Below are 21,879 nucleotides of genomic sequence, written 5' to 3'. Positions count from 1 at the left end.
CTAAAACATGCCTTAATTACTAACCTGTACAGAAATGCCAAAAGAAGGACATAACGTCTTCACAAATTCCAGATAGATTCACTGAAATCAGTGTCTTACAACAAATATCAACTGAGGTGCAGGAGGACAGGTGAGGACATTAAGCCTGGTTGCTTTGAAGGGTCAGTTGTTTAATCAGTAGATTGAATTCAGGGTGTGTTGAAGGAAAAACAAAATCTCTATGACAATAAGTTTGGCAGCATATTTTTTCTGTTCTTACAAAACTTATATATATATATATTTGAGATTGAATGTGGTGATACTGCAAATGAAGGACAGTAGCCTTATCTTAGAGATTAGGATAGCAAACTTCTTGTTAAGCAAACTTCTCCATTGGAAGCATACAGACCTTTCAAACAATGGCTTCTTGGACAATACCAGCTAAGATGCACTCTCTGGTGCATATTTAGGGTTAGAAGAAGAGACATCTCCATGCCTGTTTTCACTGAGGACCCTCAAGTCAGAGGTAAACTTGAAGCATTGACTATTTGAACCAACCAACTCTCCTAACTCAATCCTCCTAAATGCACTATCATGACCTGTCTCCAACCTTCATTCCTATAATTAAATAGATCATAGCAACTAAAAGAAGCCTTTCCAACCATCACCATTTCTGAAGTGCACAGTGGTCTCCAAAATAACATTGTTTGCACATGGAAACCAGTGCAAGGAAACTTAGCTCTAAATCAATATTCAGCTTGTTTCTTTTTGCCTATTCTGCACTGTTCTACACAACTGCCATTACGAAGATAAAGGAGTGCTACTGAAGCATAGCCATGGAGCCACAGCATCAACTGATGCTTAAGAAGCCTGTGTTTTCTAGAAGATAAGAAAGAAATGTCTGTAAGAAGCTCTGTCTCTTTTCTGAGAATACCCTTCTCTTTCTAGCAAACAATTTAATATAAAGTGAGAAATGCTAGTTCTTGGCAGGAATGGACTTAGATTTGTCTTTAAGTATGTTCTGAGCAAACAAGGGAGATAGGTTATCTGGAATGTACTCAGGTTTCATTAGCTATACTGGACTTGATCTTGACCACCTCTGCTGAGCTCAACAAATCCTTTGAGATGAGCAGCAGTGCAGGCCAAATAACAATATGTTCTTGACAGAGGCAGAATCCATCAGACTCAGAAATACTAATATTAATTACCTTTTTTTGTTTAATATTTTAATTTATTATTATTATTCAACAATTTAATTATGTGGCATTATTCTTTATAAATTTGCTGATTGCTCAGAAGTGTGCCTTAAGTAAAACAGGGGCATTTCCTTTAAAGATCACAGAGAAAGGTTGTTTAAACTTTTGAGCTGTGAGATTCCTATTATTTACTGAACATTTGGAAACAGAGAGATTAAAGTCTTCTCAAATTGGATGGAAGTACTAGGATAGAAAAACAGGGAGAATCTAACCACTAGGATAACTTGTGTCACCAGAAAAATATGATTTTCCATTAAATCCCTAGAAACAACAATTTAAAAATTATAAAACCTCCCCACATGCTTGCAATATAAACCCAGTTTACACTGATTAATTTAAACTTCTAATTGGAAACAGCTATAGTTTTACCATTTACCAGAATTTTAACGTTCAGTAAAATCCTCCACAGAGAAGACATGGATATTTACTGATTTTTCGGGTTTTTTTATGTTTCTCCTAGTATTGTTCTTCTGGTCCTACCCCTCATCTAACACAAATGTGCTACTTCTCAAAAGACTGTGTGTTGATAATGGAAACTGCTCTCCTATTTTGATTAAACAGTACTTATGGAGTACTTTTTCATAGTGGACAAGGTGAGCATTTATATTCTTTTAGGAAGCTTACAAAAAATGATAAAATGGTGTAATAAAACCATTGTCACGGAGTGACTACTATGGCTTCCAGCAGGAGACTGGAGGGAAACATAAGGAGCAAAGTGTGGCACTGGGATGTCCCACTCATGCTTGCTGCACGAAGATATTACCACATGACGTGGACAAAAGTCATTCACCCTTCCACAAAATTGTTCTTCAAAAAAAGCAGCATATTGAAACTACCTCCTTAATAAGCTGTTTGTACTGTAAGCATATTTTACTAGTCTATTTCTCCTGTTTGAGTCGAACAGTCTGATCACTTCCCTGATTTTAATCCACTTTCAGCAACATAATTGGAAAGCATCTCCGAGAGACATTTCTAAACTGGACAATGGATACACATGTACACCCATACATAGTTTAATATGAATTTGCTTTTTCTGGAACTGCTCTCTATTAAGGGAATTGGTTATTTTCTTTTCATTGTACATTTATGCCTCTCAACTTTGGGAGCTAACTGTGCTAAAACCAAGTTGCAAAAACTTCTGAGGGGCTGTAAACAGACATTCCAAAGTCAGAACAAACCACCTGAATTTAATGAAATAGTGTATATACTGACTGTGAGAGTAGGTTTACTTCAAAAACAAATGTCAAAATTGGAAGCTGGGATAGTCAAGCAACCAATGTGAATTTATTATCTACACCTATGCCATAAACTCATACCAGACATAGGCTAAATGAATACAACACTGTTATTACCATTATCATTATTTTACAGCATTCAGGAGCATGCAGATGCTTTACAGTAAAGATAAATACTGTCCCTATTCCCACAATGCAACAGGGGTAGCAGGTGGATCTCTGATCCCTCTTATTTGCTGTAGAAATCTTCACACAGGTGAAATCTATTTGAGATGGTCATGAATTAAATGATTCCTTATTCCTCATTCCTTAAAAAGAGAAAGGAATCAGGGAAGGGAGTCTGACCTTTTGAAGATAGTAAACCTAGAAAAAGCTCACTTAGTCATAATCAGATATACAACATACAGGAAAAGAAAGCTACCTTTACCTGTGAAACAAGACAGACTTGACGAGTGTGACAACATCCCGACTGGCATTGTACCCTGCACAGACAATGGCAACGTGGATAGTCTGTGGGAGAAAAGGAACAAAAAGAACAAAAATTAAAGGCTGCTCCTGTGCTCATCACTCGCTAAGGAGAGCACACGCATGACACTGCTGTTGTTTAGTGCTGCAATTGTTAGGGATTTGAGTGGGTGTTTTGCAGCTGTTTGCAACCCACTTGAGGCAGTTTGCTAAAAACATCTTAATTGAGTTATAGCACCATCATCATTCCAAAGTCATTACTATCCCTACATTATATCAGAAGCTTCAACAGAATTGCATTTATTAGCCAAGACATACATATGCATGTATGCACACACACCCTCCTCAAGTAAGCAGCACACAAAATCCTGAGTGTGCAAACATGCAGACATTTTTAATCTTCTGAACTGAAGTTTAAAATTACATTTGATAATTAGAAGCAGATATGATATCAGAAATTCTGTATTACTTCTGTCTTATGCACAGCCCCTATGGAGAGGGTGAGCAAGCTCTCATGGATGAGCATGACTGTGACTATTGGTTTGCCAGGGCTGGATGCATCCCAGTGATGCAATGGGACACAGGAGGTGATGGCAAGAGGCCACCTCCCTGCCCGTGACTACCAGCATGGGCTGCTCTGGCAGCGTTAATGTGAAGTTAAACACAACCCCCCACAAACACATTCTCTCCACCTCATGACACTGGTAAATTATCACTTATTCTGTGCCTTTTTACCTCCCTTTTAACATGAGGCAGAGGTTTCCTCATCTCTTCAGGAGGAAAGGGAAAATTGAAAAGGCGCTACGAGTCATTATTTAGGCAGTAAGTACTAACGTAAAAAATGCTATCACGTTACTCTGCTCTGCTTTTAAAAAGTAGCCATTTCTGCTCCCTAGGGACAAAAAAAAATTAATCCTAGCAAGTTTTGACTCCAGGTTCTGTGATCTTCTGTTTCTTAGTGGTCACAGAAATGAAGCAGAGTTCACCATGCTGTCAGCACAAAGCTGCCATTGGGGACACAGCTGTGAAATTGCAGGGAAGCCTCATTTGGCTTCCATTTGAAGCTTGGTTAGCTGGTTTCTCACACACACAGCTCTCATTTTCCACAGAATGCCCACTATGCTGAGAACAAATGAGGAATTCTGTCTCCTCACATAGTCACAGATTCCCAAAGTCTGGCTTGTAACAGAAGCACATTTACACAAGAAGTGCCATGTGTTGGGCACATCTGATGAGCCCACAGCCCCATCCATTAAGATCACCTGGTACGAGGCACAATTTGAATCATACAAGTGCCAAGTGGCTGTGTCACCATAGAACATCCACATGAACATCACAGCTGCCTTCAGCCCTGCTGTGCTTCACAAGCTCAGGCATATTTAAGATCTGATGTTTTTAGAGGGCTTGAATTAATAAGACAACTGTCTGTCCAGAGAGGTGTGAGAAAGAAAAGATATTGCAGTACATTTGGCAACAGCTCTGTGAGGTATTAGCACTTTAAATTTATGTTAAAGTCAATGGGAGCCGAGCATGCTCAACACTTGGCAAAAATCAATTGTGTTTCTCATGATAAGAGGGGAGAGCAGAGACTGGTTATTAATGATTTTTATTACAGCAGGAGTCGGTATTGTACTTATCAGCACGGGTTGCTGTGGGTGCACTGATTCCTGATCCTACGTGTACTGCCTCCTCTCTCATTGTCACCTGGTCCCCCTCCCAGGCTTGTGGAAGACCTAAGATCCTTCCCCTCAGTGCCAATTAAAATCAAATTAACCAAGAACAGTTTCACCCTTGCTTTAAACATTTCACCTGAAGGCACTAGACCAGAAACAAACATTTTAGGGGTTTCCACAGAATAGCACTGTCATATACTGTCAGTATTGTTTTATACCACCTACGCTTGCCAGAAAACCTCTCCTCAAAGCCACCCTCTCTACCTTACAACTGCCCTCCAAATCAGTTTATTCTGTCAAGTTTGTGCCCACATGTTCTCCTTTTACTAAATCAGTTTGTTTCAGAATTGAAAGCATGCATTCCTCGCCGTCTTCTAGCAGCTGCTGTTGCCTTGGATGCTGCTTCAGCCAGGACACAGCGAGAGCAGCACTTACTACCCTTCTGAATGCTCTCTTCCAGCTCAGAGACACAGGCATCCATGTACCTTCTGCTCAGCCTCTCTGTGGTGTTCGATACTACATATCGCTTCTATTCCTGCCTGCAATCAGTTAAACAAAAGACCAATAATCCTGAAAGAGAACAGAAATCAAGACCTTTTCTTTCCAAGTTTTTTCCTGCAGCATGCTTCAAGGCTCAGTCTATTCCTCTCCTTTCCCTGATCAACTTTCCTCTCTCTCATTGTTTAACTGTTAAACATCAATAGAAAAACAGATAAGCCAAATGAAGTTATCAACCTGAACTGTCTGCAGATGTTTGCATCCCAAGGGGAAAAACATTATTTCCAGTTTTCTCCACTCCTGTTCCAAATGCATGTTTGGATTGAGAGCAGCTGGCTGTACCCAGATTCTGGAAAGATATGGCTGGAATAAGCTCTTGAAAGAACTTGCACCCTCCTGAGCATACTACTGTAAGCATCACCTCTCAGATTTTGCAAATTGACACCTCTCCCAAACTCCTTTTATCCATCTGCAGGTGGCTGGAAGATTGTACCCCCCATCCCAACAGAACTGGCCACTGTGATCCCCACAACCTCCACACTCAATGACTGTAGCTAACACCAAGGACTAAAGCCACATGACCAAAGAATGCTCTAACTTCCACTACAAGTGTAAGCCTGCCTGTTTGGCTCAATGTCCCACCAGACTTCTCACACAAGGCTCTGCACTGGCCCCTTTACTGCTGGCATTCCATGATCGTTTTAGATAATACTAATCACACTCTAGCCTGGATATGCTGAAGCGCTGCAGGACCAATGTGAGCATTCAAAGTGTCCATCCTCCTACAATGCTCTTTTCAAAGTGAGTGATGCATGTGTTCACCACTTGCTGCAGGAGTTTGGACTCGGGTCATTCACTGGAGATGCTTTTGGATAATGTAACTCACTGCACGCCTGATGATACAGAGTCAATTAATTCTTCCTGTGTTTACACACAGAGATATGAAGAGGTAATCAAAACACTGTGGAAGTTCATCACAACATTCTCCCTAAAGGCTGAGGATCAGGGACACCAACTGAACTATTTTTAATTGTAAATAGTTTAGGAAGCACTCAGGTGTAGGTGCTTCAAGGCACTTAAGGAAGCTAAGCTTCTTTAAGAAAGGGAGTTAAAGTCATACCCAAGCTGCATGCTAACGTAGCCCAAAACTCTTACCTCGGCCACTACACACCAGGAAAAACCTGTTTCTAAATGCAGTATTTCATGTTCTGGGATAATATTAATCTGAAGAAAATATCCAAAACCACACAAAGAACTGGGTCCCAGATCCATACTGATGAGGAGTATACAGTGCCTAGATGAGCACACATGGCAATTTTTCTTCCTTGGGTTACTTTTTGGAATGATGAAATAATGAGTTTTAAAAACCTGTATTAGTTATTATAGTTAAAAATAATCTTTGGTAAGACGTTTCATACCTCAGTAATTTTCCAGTAGGCTTTCCATTGTAGATATTTAATCCTTCATAAATAATTATTGAATGTGATTAAGAATACAATGTTTGTTTCAAGGTTTGTTTTTTTTTTTTTCCCCAGTGGCAGACAACATCTGCTTTACATGTGTTACACTGCTGATGTTGGTGAGGATCTATTCTTGATGGCCGTGGAGCACTACACACTTAACCCTACTGAACAACACTGTTGAGAACAGGAACAATACAAATACGCCTCTAAAAATGCTTCAAATGTTAAGTATCTTGCTAAGCCACTAAATGCTATACTGCTAATTATCAATTTCCTAATACATAATCTCATTCAAAAATATTTATAAATACATACTTAATTCAAGTAAATGCTCACTTTAGGGAGGCACAAGCTGGAAGGATAGTGGGATAACACTAAGAAAAATGCATACAATTTTGTTAACCGGCATTATGCTCTCCTTCTGAAGCCTGTTGTTAGCGCTGACACCTGTGTAAGGACTATGCTTACTTATATTTCCAAGGCTGGTGTTCAAATGGTCTACTACTGGGAAGGCATGATAGGCATCTGCTCACTCAAGGGAGAAGCCCCTTGTCTGGGTGTCTGATTTTTTTCTTGCAGTATAATGCTGGTCCATTTTAAAGTATCAGAAGAGCTCTCCTTTGATGCAAGAGTAGGAAGCTGTGGCTGGAATGCAACAAACCCACAACTATTTGATATAGATCACAATTAATATCACATAGATGATGCTTTATCAGAGATTTAATGTTCATTCATTTTAACTGCATTTTCAAATGTTTTAATCATCATTAAAGACCATCCCAAATTAGACTGTGAAATGTTATCACCAGTAAATCTTTAAGAACAGACTCAATGTAATGAACAACCCATTCCTGGCACTCTTAGTCTCCACCAGAGCAAGAGTCTTCTTAAGAGCCCTTGTTTCTCACTATCCAATTTGTCAGCTCTTGCTGTGATATATTCCAGGGTCAGAAGCAAAAAAAACTTCGTTTACACATCTGAAACAGAAAAGAACCAGAGAATGAAAGACACCAAGATGCCCCTCACATAAACACAGGATGAGAATCTACACTAACAGGATAAATGATGAGACCCTTGGCAAATCTGGTAATAGGGAAGTTTCATTTTAACTTCCATTGCTGTAGCTGAGTTACTGAGTGAATTACTTAAGAGAAGAGTAAGTTATTCTGAGATCAAAATAGCGTGCAGTGAAATAGGGGGATGGCAAATAATCTGAGATTTCATATTTTATACAAGCATTGCCTCCAGCAGTGCTAAACCCCACTGAGCAAGCAAACTCATTGGCGAAACACATTATAAACTGTAAGGCTACTTAAACTATCCCTACTCTAAGCTATTTTTGTGTCCTAGATTGGTAGGTACATTGAAAAACCAAGAACTGAGATTCAGCTCATCACTCCTTAATATAAAAATAAAGGAAACGTGAGGTTTGCTGATGGATGGCATGATTAAAAGAAATGCCAAAAATCTCACACTGAGGAAAATCAGGCCCTCATTATCTGGAGGAGGGAAAATGAAAAACAAAAACTTCCTTTTCCCTTTCCTTACAATAATGTTGCTTCCTTTTTTCTACATTGCTGGACAAAGATATCCAACTGGAAAGCAGTAGTTCATTTTCAAACTGTATTTGATATTTTCTCATTGAATAGAATTTATATGAAGAGATAGTTAGGATTTCTTTTTCCTCTCGCACTAACTTTCTTTCAACTTTTATCATCCAAGTGGCAGCAAGCAAGATAAAAGGTGATATGGTATTACACTCTTTGTAGAAATAAATGGAGGAAGTTATTTTTTGATAACTTTATCAGCTGGGATTGGCACAAGGCCTTTAAGCGAGACTGTTTTGGATCTATCCATATTTGGATCTGCCATCATTCAGACATCTCACAACTAAGTATCTGGATGACATCCACAGAAGTACTGACATAAAATGGGGAAAACCAAACCAACCGCACCAAAACTGTCTCAGAAGCAGATCGCCTGTTCCCTGCAGCCAAGCACACCGCTAGTGCACGGCTCACACAAAGCACCTGCTCCCACAGCAACATCCAGATACACTCCTCAAAGTGAGTCAAAAGCACAGGCTGGCTCCATGAGCCATGATTTAATTAATCATGAACCCTGAACTGTTTCAATATAGGCACAGAAACAAAGAAATAAGGCTTTTCTAAGCACTCTGGAGTCATTATTCTTTAAAATACACGAGGTCAGTTCACCACAGTTCTGTATCTGCAGAGCTGTAGTGAAGTCAGCTAGAAGCAAGGCTTTGATTTTTAGATCAGGTTTGGGAACACATGCATGAAAAAGACATTAAGCTGTGAAGAAATAATAACTCAGAAGATATTCCGATGACAAATGTGTTAAAGGTTTTTTTAAAAAGAAAAATAAAGTATTATCTGAGGAGTTGCACGCAGCAGACCTTTAAGAGGCTGGTTTTGGAGGAAAAGGTTTCAGAGGAAAGAAATGGGGATCTGCAATGTCCTTAAAGGACCACATCAATCAAGCTTTGTTTCTGGCACGTTCCTTTGATGTATTTACCTCACACTTCTCCACCACGGGCTGCTGGCCGCACTCGGAGCTGTTGCCCGCCACGATGCCGGCGCGCAGGCTCTCGCTGTCGCCCGTGCCCTCTTCCATGGAGTACGTTTTGGAGCGGTTGCCGCGGTGGTGCGCGGGGCCGCGGCTCTGCGCCAGGCTGAGCTGCTTGCGCAGCACGCGGTTCTCCTCCTCCACCTCCCGCACGCGCACCTCCAGGCTCTCGCGCTCCCGCTGGCTCGACACCGTGTACCGAGGGCTGTGGGGCTGCGACTCCAGCGGGGACAGCGACACCGGCTTCCCATCTGCACCACAAGGAAACAGAGCACTTCTGTCAGAACACACCAGCTGCATCTTCCTTTAATGTTGGTGTTGTGAGGCAGAGATGCGCTTCAAATACAGACATGTTTTATGCAGACTTGGCACTCCCAAGCCATGCTTAAGTGCACGGTAAACTTGGACAAACGCTGAATTCTACGAGCTACAGGTCCTACTAATTTTCAAACCACACCAAAAGATAAGCATGTGTTTCTTTGTTCTTATAGGGCTGCCTGCCAGTCTCTAGTCTGGGAAGACAGTCAAGAACATTAGGATTTAATTCGAAGACAATATACAGTTAAATATATTTTAGAAATGTACGCAAGATGAAATAATTTTCCTATTCTCACTTCCTCCACAGTCAAATGACAGCATTTTGGCAACCATTTTGTACCAAACAGTAGCCCCAGCTGATTCACATGTGTGGAACAGATGGGTTTTATTCAGCAACATAGTATTATGTGCTTGCTGAAAAATAAGAGGTTCAGGACAGAAATGTTCCATATGCATGTGGACCAAGCTCTGGAAAGTAATTTGGCTTAAAAAGACTCAGAAGAATTTTGAAAAAAAGTAAAAAGGTTCAATTCAACACCTTCAGCTAAAGGGTCTCAAAATTGTTCAATGAAAATCAAACTGAAGCAAAGCGAAAGACAGTGAGAGTTATCCACAGTGTCATAATTAGCAAGAAATTCCTTTGCAGTGATGATACGTGAGTATCTTATATAAAGTATTTCTCTGATGTGACTTTCTACTTGCATGTATTAAATCACAGAATTACAGAACTGTAAGGTTGAAAAAAACCCACTAAAGTCATTGAGTCCAACTGTTAATTCAGCACCAACATGTTCACCATTAAACCACATCCATGTTCATATCCATGTTTTTTGAACACTTCCAGGGATTGTAATTTTTCCATTGGCCTGAACAGTCTATTCCAATGCCTCATCATCTTCACCATTAGGTCATTTTTTTGTAATATTCAACAAAATCTTGGCACAACTTGAAGTAATTTAATCTCATCCTGTCACTTGTCTATAAGAAGAGGACAACCCTCACCTGGCTACACTCTCCTTTAAGGCAGTTTTAGAGAATAACAAGGTCTCCCCTGATCTCCATTTCTCCAGGGTAAACCGCTCCAGCTCCCTCAGTTTCTCCTCCTGGGACTTGTGCTCCAGACCCTTCCTCAGCTACACAGCCCTTCTCTGGATATGCTCCAGCACCTCAATATCCAGAACTGAACGCAGGATTCAAGGTGTGATCTCATCAGTGCCAACTACAGGGACATGCTTGATATTTAATGATTTTTCCAGCACAGAGAGTCCCACTGGTTTTATCAAACACGTAACAGCCTGAGTGGTTGATAAAATGGAAACCATGCAGTTATTGTTTAGACATTCTTCCTAACAAGTACATTTTTTACCTACCGACTCAAAACTATCTCCCTGCTATAAAGACCTGTTCATTGTGTGTTCTTTTTCATTGTTTCACATTTACATGAATGATGAGCAGTCCTCTAAACCAACTTAATGAAAAAAACTGCTATGGAAACCAAATCCTCAATTCAAATTTACATTGTTGAGTTATACAGGTACACACACTTCCTGTTATGTATATAAATCATAATCTTGATTTTTATCATCATTTGGATAGCATATCCTGCATTTCTTGCAGGCTATCTTCTACAAAAAAATTGTAATTTATTAATTTACCATTAGCAAAAGATATGGATAAATCTGAGACTGAAAAATGTTTCAAGACAAATTCTGGAGTTTGGCCACTGACATCTTGAAACTTGAATGCTCCAGCAAACAGTTATTAAAAATTTAATGAGATATTTGATAAGCCTGAAAATAATGGGTGCAGCAACAGAGAAATGTCAGCATAAAGGACAGAGCCACGCTACAATTAGACATGCAATAGAATACTGAGTTATCTTTCTCCACCAAGCTTGGGGGGTCTGGAACTGAAGTTGTGTTATTCCTCAGCTGCTGATACTCAAGTTAAGAAAACTAAGATTCATTTGGCTGTGATTCTATTGAATCCCATTACTGGACTCATTACTGGGCAAATAAAAAGAAAAACAGCACCTTTGCTCACCCACAGACAACCAACCTGTTGGTTGATACAGATACACAATTACACTGCAAATCCAGCCAACGACTTCACTGGCTGTCTTAACTCCTCACTTGGTGAATATCCAACAGACACAGATGTTAACTCATTGCTTCCTGTCTTTGTCACTGAATTCTGTTAGCTTCAAATAATTACCAGAAAATGCAGAAAGATAGGGAAGTGAATCTCAGAACAACATTCATAAAAATTTCAAAATATAGAAAAAAAAAAAAAAAAAACATATCTTTACCTATTCTATGGACATAAATCAATAGATCATAAATGCTGCTTTTCCAAAATTAAGACTTTAAAAGCTTTTCTTATCTTTTAGAAAAGGATACCATTTATGAACATCTGAACAATTGTAGATATACTCATCAGAAAACTTCAACTTTTGTTCTACGAAGTTCTACTTTTCTTCAACTTTGTTTCTACACAGTATTTAGAAGAAAAAACATAGTCTGAGAAAAGGACTGAAAGAAAATATCACCTCACTGCCTAAGACTGAAGTTGCAGCAGCTAGTGAGACCAGCCCAGTGTTTATGCAACCTCAGCTTTAAATGCCAGTAACTCCACTACTGTTCTCTCAGTAGCAAGTATTTCTGCTGGTATGTAAAAGGAGCAAGGAAATCCTCTCAGGAATTAAACAACTAGCTAGGCTCTTCATCTGAAATGTACAACTAGTTGAAATGCACTGATTTACTACAGAAATTATCTATGTTTTATTATAAATTGCTAAGTCCAAGATATTTTCTGGAATGATCTCTTTAGAGTTCATACAGCTGGACAAGTCATGTTTTGTCACTAATGCTGCTCACTATTCTCAGGTGTATCATGTACTTGGTATATTTTCACATCCCAGCTCTCTGCTGCAAATGATGATGTGACAATTCCAGGACCCATATGAAATAAAATTATAAAACCAAAAGTGAACAGAGTTTGATCTTAATCCTCAGAAATAAAGTAATATTTTTAATAAATTCAGAGATTGCAGAACTCATATTGTTTGCATATCTGAGGCTGGCAAGTCAGGTGGCAAGACTATTCAATTTAGTTCTGTGTGTTTCATCTCACCTCTGAAGGAGTAAGTGGATTAATGTTTGATTGTGTGTGTTGCTTGGTAGAAGAGTTAAACTGATTGCACTGCACTGGAATTTTATAGTTTATAGTAAGTGGCAGAATGCTCTGAGCTGGTGTCTCGGCACTTTTTATCTAATCTAAATCAAAATAAAATAACACATAACGAGGTCTGTGTGACTTTGGGACTGAAGATGTCCCAGACAGCACTACAAGGAACATTACTGTGCTCTGAAGCAAGTAGTGCACTTTTGAATGGTGTAATAAATAATAATAAAGCTATTATTTTTTATTCTTCATTTGGGGTTATTGCTCTATTTTTAAACTTTTCCAGTTTCAGATTTAATTTTTATTTTCTTTGTCAAGCCTTTTACTTCAGACTTGAGCTAATGCAACTGTACTTACAAAGACCTGTAAAATTCCACTGTCCACAAAACAAAACGCAAACACAAAGCTGAATAATTATTTCAGGGTTGACAGCAGTCAGTGACTTATCATCACACTAGGTCCAACAATTCAGAAAACTTGACAATATGTAAGTTATGAATTCTATGGATTATTGAACGTTTCTGCATATACAAAATCACTTGAATTTAAGGATTTCATTAATACTTATTTAAGCAGAATGCTTAGGACACTGGACAAAATAAAGCAATCAGAAAGCAACACAGCATAATTCATTTGAAAGGAGAAGGACTGAACCAGTGGCATTTTCCTTCTTACATACAGAACTTAAAGGATAGGCATTAAAGACAAGTTCCTTGTTTTGTAGTTACCAGACTTGGGAGAGGTGATAGTCCTGAAAAGGACCCAGGGGCATTGGGAAGTTGCAGAAGAAAGAGCCACAGAGAAAAAAGAACATTTATCCAAGGGTTAACTGGGTAAGGGATAAAGAAGCAGAGTGCAGGAAAAGTAAAATTTTCTCAGATTCAGAGAAGAAAAGTGCAGAAGCAGGCATCCTAAGTTTTCCAGACAACCCTGATCTGAACTAAAACACTTAAAATTGTGTTAGGAACTGAGGCCCATAAAATTATGGAGCATGTTTTGGGAGGGTTTTAAAAAACTTTTTACATTTTGTTTACTGGAAAACACAAACTGCTTGTGTTTTGGCATCTTGACAAGGTCTAAGGTTTCTATATGTTTCAGCCATTACTCATCCCCTGCCTAATAGCATACAATGCCTTTAAAATGAACTAACTAATGGCAGTGAACTCTAGGCTGCTTCTTAGGTAAGAGGAAGTTATGCTGCCCAGAGACAGTGTTTCAGTCTGACTACAGATACAAGATATGCCTACATTTCACATTTGTCAACATTTGAAAATTCACATTATCTCTGCCCACTCTGAAGACTAGGAGCATAAGAATTTTAACCAAAAACCAGTATTTTGCAGAAAGAAATGATATAGCAGGCACTATGCTCATTACTGATATTACCCTGATAAGGCCTCAAAATCATTTCAAGTACATTGCACAATTATTTTTTTCCCATATCAAGACCATTGTGCTAAGAGAAAAGAAAAGTAAGACTGCAGTCAGGACTACAGAGACATAAAAGCCTAGTGTAAGCAGACAAACTATCCCTTCTGTTCTGGAGTTCTAGCTCAGCTTTAACCACGCGACACCTTAGTAGTCCATGCACTTCTGCTCAGCTGGCTGCTCTGGTAGGTCCTGGCCATCCAGGTAACTATGAATGAAGTTCTTTCTGCTGACATTTTGGTACTTCAGATACGTGCCTCCATGAGTAGGTGCTAAGGCATTCCAAAGTGCCTAGTCTCACACTTACCAATTTTTTTCTCCAACAACTTCTTGTGAAACACTGCAGTGTGATCTCAGCTGGAAGTAGAAAACCTTGCCTGAACAACCATTTTAACAGTGAAACATAGTCCAAGCAATTTAGTTAAGGCCTGTGAGTACAGAACTTCATCCTAACATGATATGAGACAATTAAAAGTTCATGCTTTTCACGTGTCAGAGGCAGAAACTTGTAACACTGAAAAGTTGTCACAGTAAGTGCACTGAAGGCTGACATTCACTTGACAGAGACAGCACAAGAATTAACAACCAAGCCTTTTCATACAGTCCAAACAAGTTTCCTCAGCTCCAACAGAAGAACTTCTCCCCATCACTATTAAGTCCTTCTCAGGATTTGGCATGGACAACACACGTGTTAAGTTACATGTTATTTAGTTAGGAGTGGCTGTTTGCACTGGAGATGCCAATCAACCATCAGGCTTGGACTAAGTCAATACTAATTGCACTTAAGAACTCCAGCACATTCTTGAAGTACTAAATTTGTGTTCAATTCCACTGCTGTTATGGGTACTTAAGAACACATTAACATGGTTTATTGAACCCAATCCTGAACTATTCAATTCCACTGAAGGTCAGCCTTACTTAAAGAATCACATTATTGCCTGCTATTCATATACAGGGAAATTACTTTCTTGGTGTCTTTTCCTTGAACAAAATAGCCCTCTACAAGCAGTGGATTCAGAAATTAAACATATCATCCACAAAAAAACCTTCACCCACAGAACACCAGACTTGCCAAGTGCATTGACTTTTCTTGGCCAGTTTTGGCAGCAGAGGGGCTCCAGGGGTGGCTTCTGGGTGAAGCTCCTGGAAGCGTTCCCCATGTCCTAGAGCGCCAAAGCCAAATGGCTCCAACCTGGACCTGCTGCTGGCCAAGGCTGAGCCCATCGCAATGGTTGCCTATAGGGTGACCACAAAGAAGGCGTAAGTTACTACAGAGAAGCAATTGTGGCCAGAGAGGAGTGAGACTAAGGATAGGAAGAACTTTGCAGGTACCAAGGTCAGTGCAGAAGGGAGGTGCTCTAAGTACCAGAGCTAAGATTTCCCTGCAGCTGTGGGAGGACCGTGGTGAGGCAGATGTGCCACTGCAGTCCATGGAGTCCATGTGGAGGAGCGTATGCCAGAGCAAGCGGGTGCCCAAGGGAGGCTGTAACTCTGTGGGGAAGCCCACCCTGGAGCACGCATGCTGGTGGGATTTGTGACCTGTGCCGGGGTGTCACCCAGGAGCAGTGTGTTCCTGAAGGACTGAACCCCATGGGAGGGACACATGCTGCAGCAATTTATGAACAACTGCAGCCAACAGTAAGGACTCTCTTGGAAGAACTTTGTGGAGGCCTATCTTCCATGGGAGGGACTCCACACAGAAGTAGGGGAAGAGTGTGAGGAGCAAGGAGACCACATGTGATGAACTGACCATAAGCCCCATTCCCTGTTTTCCTGCACCATGACAAGGAAAAAGGGAGAGAAAATCAGGAGTAAATTTAATTTGGGAAGAAGGTGGAAAATGAAGTGGGTTTCTTAGATTGAGTTTTATTTCTCATTACCCTACTCTCATTTGATTGGTAATAAATAAAATTAATTTTCCTGAGTTGAGTCTGTTTTGCCTGTGACAGTAATTGGTGACTAACCTCTTTCTGTTCTTGTCTTGACCCATGAGCTCTTCATTATATTTTCTCTCCCTGTGAAGCTGAAGAGGGAAAATGATAGAGCAGCTTTGGTGGGTACTTGGTGTCCAGTCAGGGTCAAGCATCCACTGAAGTCAAACACTTAAAAGTTTGGAAATGTGACAATGATGGTCTTCTGTTCAATCTTTGCTGTCATTCCCTTGTGTCTGCTGACAGGATCACTAACTGCATGATCACCACTTTATTTCCAAAGAATATCAGCATCACTGTGTGCATAGGATGGATGGTGATCACAGCTATTTAGCAGGTTGTTTCAGCTCATCGTTCTGTTTGTGACCACACATACATATCCTGTTACGAAAAAAATGCTTATTTATTCCCTCAGTGGCCTATGGTGTTCATTACTATCCATCTTAACACAACACAGGGATCAGTGATGTATTTTTAAAGTTTTTTTAAAGGAAAGGTACCCTCTTTTATAGTCAAGCAACAAGTTGTGGAGTCCCTAGCACTCAAAGAAAATACCATTTTCTGATGCACAGCTGACATGGGTCTGATACAGTTTTTCAACAAATAATCACCTGTTCTGCACTCCAATTTTTCAGAGGACAGATACATATGCAACAGGTATAAGCTTAGCAATTCTGTAATGTGCAAGTCTGCAAGTTGGAAATCCAGGAAATGTGGATTAGCAGCCACTTGCAATATCCTTGTTATATGAACACCATATAATGAACTTGGTGGTAGAGACAGAAACAATTCCTCAGGGCAAATTTGACTTCATAAATTACAAAGTTGTCTCCTGCATTGTTCATGACATGACTTCCAGTCTCTTAACTAAATGGAGTGGTTCAAGAACCACTTTCTCTGCATTGCTGCATTTCCTCTGCATGCAAAATGGGGAAGGGGTTGCGTTTCAGAAAGGGTTTGTGGTTGTACCATCAATGATGGCATCGTGCTGCAGAACATAAAACACAGTTTATGTGCTGGATGAGCAAATGCAATTCCAATAGGGATTCTCTAATAGGGATGGTAAAGAGTAAAATATATCAAGTAAGGAAAAGCAAGAAGCAACTGAATGCAGGAAGAAATAGGGAAAGAAAATCTAAACATAAACATCCTTCTTGGAAACAGATGTAACTTTTTAAAAATAGTTTGTTTTTTCAAAAGAAATATAGGCTCATTAGCTAGTTATGAATGTTGGCTTATTAGCATATTCAAAACAAGGACCCATAAGTCTTAAAATATTTGCTCATTTCCTTGTCTAGAATAAAGTAACTTTTTTTTTTTGTTAATTCTTCTCATTCTTTCTTTCCCTAGTTTGCATTGCCTTGGCAATATATATGCCTCTTAAAGAAGAGGACTAAAAATAACATTTCCCTCCTTTCCACTGGCAGCAGAGATGTAAGAAAATAATATATTATCAGAGTGAGCACTGAGGGAAAATAAGATTTTATCAGGGACTTGGCTTGACAAAGATAACATGTTATCAAGAGGGGAACTTGGCAAAGATAACACATTATCAATATCAGGAGTAAAGCCTGGGGAAAATAATGTCTTAATACCTATTAGATTCTAAATAAGCCATCTGTGCTCTTGACAAATTGTTATTTTCTCCAAGTCCCATTCTGTAAAGAAGTTGATTTTTTTGGCAAACCACTTCTTTAGCAGTTGGGAAGCGGGGGAGAAAGAGCAGAAAAGGAAGCTCCATCTCCCCAAAGGTAGAGGGGTATTCTCTTTCTGCTCAAAAGCTTTGCAGGCAGGTCAAGACTGCCAATGTGACAGCCAGAAAGACTCACACGTGTGGACCCGGTTGAAGGCATATTGCAGGGAAATCCCCTGGAACAAGACTCCAAGCACACTGCAGAGCACCCTGTGACAGGAAGAGAGGGTCAATACCCCTTCTGTCCTCTGACCACTCCACCAGGCCCTGAGGTGTTGCCTGTAAGGTTTTTGGCAAACACACTTCTCTACAAAAGCAACAACTAAGCTATCCCTTAGCAGCGACTTTTTGCCATAAACAACCTCATCACAATTAGCAGCATACACATGGGGTACAAATAAATGAGCTCTTTTAGGTCACTTACGGACATAAATCCTCATTCAGTTAGAGGTTACCATTCCCACAGCTTAAGCTGACCCACAGGGTCACACAGAGCTTCTCACCTCCTGCAGTGCAACACATCCAACTCAGCTTAAGCTGGTCTGAGCCAGACCAATTGCCTCTGCCCTGAAGCATTCCCCTCTACCACCTCGAAGACAACCACTGCCTGGTTGTTTCCCTGAAGCTGAAACCTTCTGCAACTCAATTATAAACCTTTAGAGTTTCAATCTGGATGAATTTAAATAAATTGTGGCACCTCCTGGAAAATGAGAAATCCAATTCATAGTAGGATGGACTACTAAACGCCTTAAATGGCACAATGTGGGTGAATGCCACTGGTTATTCATAGGAATGGGCAAGCAGGGAATAATTAGAAGGGAAGCTGTGGAGGGCCTGGAGGAGTGTGATGTGAATAATAAAGCACACTTAGGAAAAGGCATATGAATGATATCTGCAGGGTAAGTATTTGTAGCCAGCTGAATTTCCCTGGTGTACAGCAGGAGTAGGAGGGAAAACAATGGGATTTGTTAATCTGAAAATTTCCTATGGAGAAGCAGAATCTCTTTTTTCATTAACCATTTGGATATCTTACACCCAGGTATTCTCTGTTCAGGTGTGAGCTTTGTGTTAAGGTGACTACTGGCCCCAATGTAGCAGAATGTATAATCAGCAGCAGGCAGCCATTACAACTCTCTGAGGTAAAGCATTTGCCCAAATGTGTCACTGCAGCTGTACACAGTACTGTGACTATCATTCATGGCATGGGATGTAAAAGACTGGAGCTATTCTGTGTTGGCTCCTGCTCAGTAATAAACTCTGGGAGAGACAGGAAAGGGAAAAGCTTAAAATACATCATTTTACAGTGTTTTTTAAGAGGACAGAAAGTACAAGAAATAAGTACATATAAGCTTAGAAAATATATATATCTATGTTTCTACAATTCCCACAGTAACCACAAGCTAGAGACAAGCATGCTCAATGCAAGCCTAGTAGTTGTTAATTCCAATTCTGCTGCTGGTGATTAGCCTCAGCTGCTCATCAATAGAGGCTCCAGCTGATAATTATTAAGTTAAACTTCTGAGCAGTATTTGCATATGTAAAGCACACTTTCCCTGTTGAAGCAACAATGGATGCTATAATGCATTTCCTGATTGTACAGCTCTTGGATTTGGGGAACCTGGGCAAGAGAGTCTGCTTTGCATATCCTTCCTCACCCTCATCAGGCCAACCATTCAGAAGAAATGCACTTGCACACTGGCATCTACAAGCTGCAGTGGAAAACATTCCTAACCCTGCACAAGAGGGAAAAATTCATTTCAACCAGAACAAGAATAATACAAAAGACAGTTTTGCACATTCCTCTAAACATTTACCTTAACTTCCTTACAACCTAAAAAACATGCAACAACTGGTCTGTGACAAAGTAGCCTGGTCACCTTAAAAGACACACAGTAACTCTAGATTTGATCCATTAGCTCCCAGTGACCTCCAGATGCGGTGGAAAATTCAGCATCATTATGTGAGTCTCTGTTAAGCTTTTTCTCATACTGCTTCCTGCAGATCAGAATTTCATTTCCTGAATGTGATACTTGGTCACCAGTAATGGCGTTGCTCCCCTGATTAACTGCAGTGTCAAGAACACAGATAAACTCACACCATGCCTAGATTATATTTATCTCTTCAGTTCTCCATGTTTTCATAATTCCATGACTGACAACACATGCCCAGATCTCCTTAATACCCAAGGAGTTCAGAGGCACAGCCCCTTTAGGGATAAGGAAACATGGAAAGGAATTGGGAAGACTTTTGTGGAATCTATAACAAAACTACCTGTGTCTCCATGTAACTACCCTATCACTTTGGTTTGAGTCTATTCTAGGCTTACTATTAACAGACCTAAATGATTTTTTGATCAGACGATAATGAATAGTATAGCAAAATATCTATTTATTGGATGATAAAAAATAGAAAGTAAAAGTAAACCAAAAGTTTGGGTTTAGGTAAATATGGGAGATGGGTTGAAAAAGGGAAGTCTAAGGCAATGCAGGTGGTCAGCCTGTAGGAAAGCCACTCTCATTTAAGCAATGGTTTAAAACTTAGTTAATAATAAAATTTCTGTGCCTTGCTGGAAGTCACCTGGTAGCAGTGTTACACACTATCTCAAAAACAGACTTTCAGCACATAAACAGAAATGCTGCAGTATTAGTTCAGGCTGGTTGGTGATGCTGAATCCTGCTCAAAAGCTTGTTATATCCCTAATCTCCCTTGGCACAGAGATGCCATCAGAGAACCATGTGCTGGTATTTTGATTGAGGCTGCTGAAAAAGGAGACTGTCTGAACACTGACTGAGCATCAAGGATTGTTCAAGGATAAATAAGTAAAAAAATCCAAATTCTGCACCACAGCATTTCTTCCATAGCAGTACCAAGACCTCTAAAAACCTTCAAATCTTACAGAGCACAAGCCAACAACAACAGATATGAGCACACATAGATAAAGTCAAGTAGCAAAGAAGAAATTTTCAGATCAGTGATTACTCTTCTTTATAAATGTATCTAAAGATTAGACATGCAAATATTAGTGTTATTCCTCTGATGATGTAACACTGCAAAACTTATTAATATCTTTCAGTACTGAGTCTTCTTTTCTCCCCACACATTCTCAGCACTTCATTTGTTGTGACTGTCATTTTAGCCACTTCAGTCCCAAAGAAAAGTGAAGGGAAAATGCAAATAACTGCATATTCAGGACACATGAAGGCTGATCAGTGTTATGACATTTATCTTCACTTATGACAAGAGAGAAAATAACTCAGGAGTTAGTTTCCTGTCCTCCTCATGAAGAAAAATGTCATACCAGATCATTATGTACTATATACAGCAAAATTGCGAACACACTTTGCAGAGGAAAGAAACATGTCAGCAGTGATACAGATGGTAGGTTACGTGTCATGGCTATGACATCAGAAATGAAACACACATCATTTTAAAATAGTAGATGTAAAAATCAGCCATGGCAGAAGAAATAGCCCTACAACAACAGTACATAAATTACATTACTTGCAAAAGTTCAAGATGTAATAAATAGCAATGAGTTGTTCATGGAAGCCAACGGTGGTTTCAGAATTAGCTTCAGTGCGGCCAAATATCTACCCCAGGGCTACAACAAATTTCTGGTGATCAGACTCTATTGACATGTAATATGGAATAATATGGAACTTCTTTTTTACACAAACTTAGTCAACATTTACCTTTTAAAAAGTATTTTGCTTTAACATATTGGAAATGCTCCTTCTACAAAGATACAGTAAGTCTCTAAGAAATTATTTTTTATCAGATGTATCTGATTGCTGTATCAGGTAGACAGAGATTTAATTTCTATCAATGACCTAAGTTTCCCATAATACATGAGGAAAATACTTTTTTTATTATATCATTATTTTGTTACAAAAGTTAAGACAGCGTACCAGAAACATAATCCTGTTTCAAGTAAGCAAAAGGCAAAACTTCGTGTCTGATGAAAACAAGCATAGGTCTAACACTGCATGATATGTGCATGCATACAGCACGGTGATGTTACTCATTTTTATCTTGCACAACAAATACACCCAGTGCTGCACTGTTTTAGGTTAGAATGTGGGCTATGTCCCCTGTGCCCCATCACAAACCTGCTGAGCTTCCTCTGAAGCAAGCAAAGGAGATTTTTCATTTTCAAGCAGCCAAAAGT

General features: G+C 39.6%; 1 protein-coding gene across 4 annotated transcripts in view; it reads right to left on the bottom strand.

Annotated features, from left to right (window-relative positions):
• LARGE1 (LARGE xylosyl- and glucuronyltransferase 1) overlaps positions 1 to 21,879 on the bottom strand; it is a 272,087-nt gene that overhangs the window by 129,247 nt on the left and 120,961 nt on the right. For all 4 annotated transcript variants that reach the window (XM_041416690.1, XM_041416691.1, XM_041416689.1 and 1 more), the window contains 2 exons: positions 9,108 to 9,409; positions 2,898 to 2,980 (listed from right to left, as the gene is read on the bottom strand). In XM_041416690.1, coding sequence (XP_041272624.1) covers positions 2,898 to 2,980; positions 9,108 to 9,409 — 385 coding nt within the window. The remainder of the gene's footprint in view (positions 1 to 2,897; positions 2,981 to 9,107; positions 9,410 to 21,879) is intronic.

The sequence above is a fragment of the Onychostruthus taczanowskii genome, unplaced genomic scaffold, assembly GCF_017590055.1.
Source record: "Onychostruthus taczanowskii isolate IOZ18803 unplaced genomic scaffold, ASM1759005v1 scaffold53, whole genome shotgun sequence".
Lineage (NCBI taxonomy): Eukaryota > Metazoa > Chordata > Aves > Passeriformes > Passeridae > Onychostruthus > Onychostruthus taczanowskii.
The sequence above is the reverse complement of the archived record's forward strand: the minus strand, read 5'-3'. Positions and strand labels throughout refer to the sequence as shown.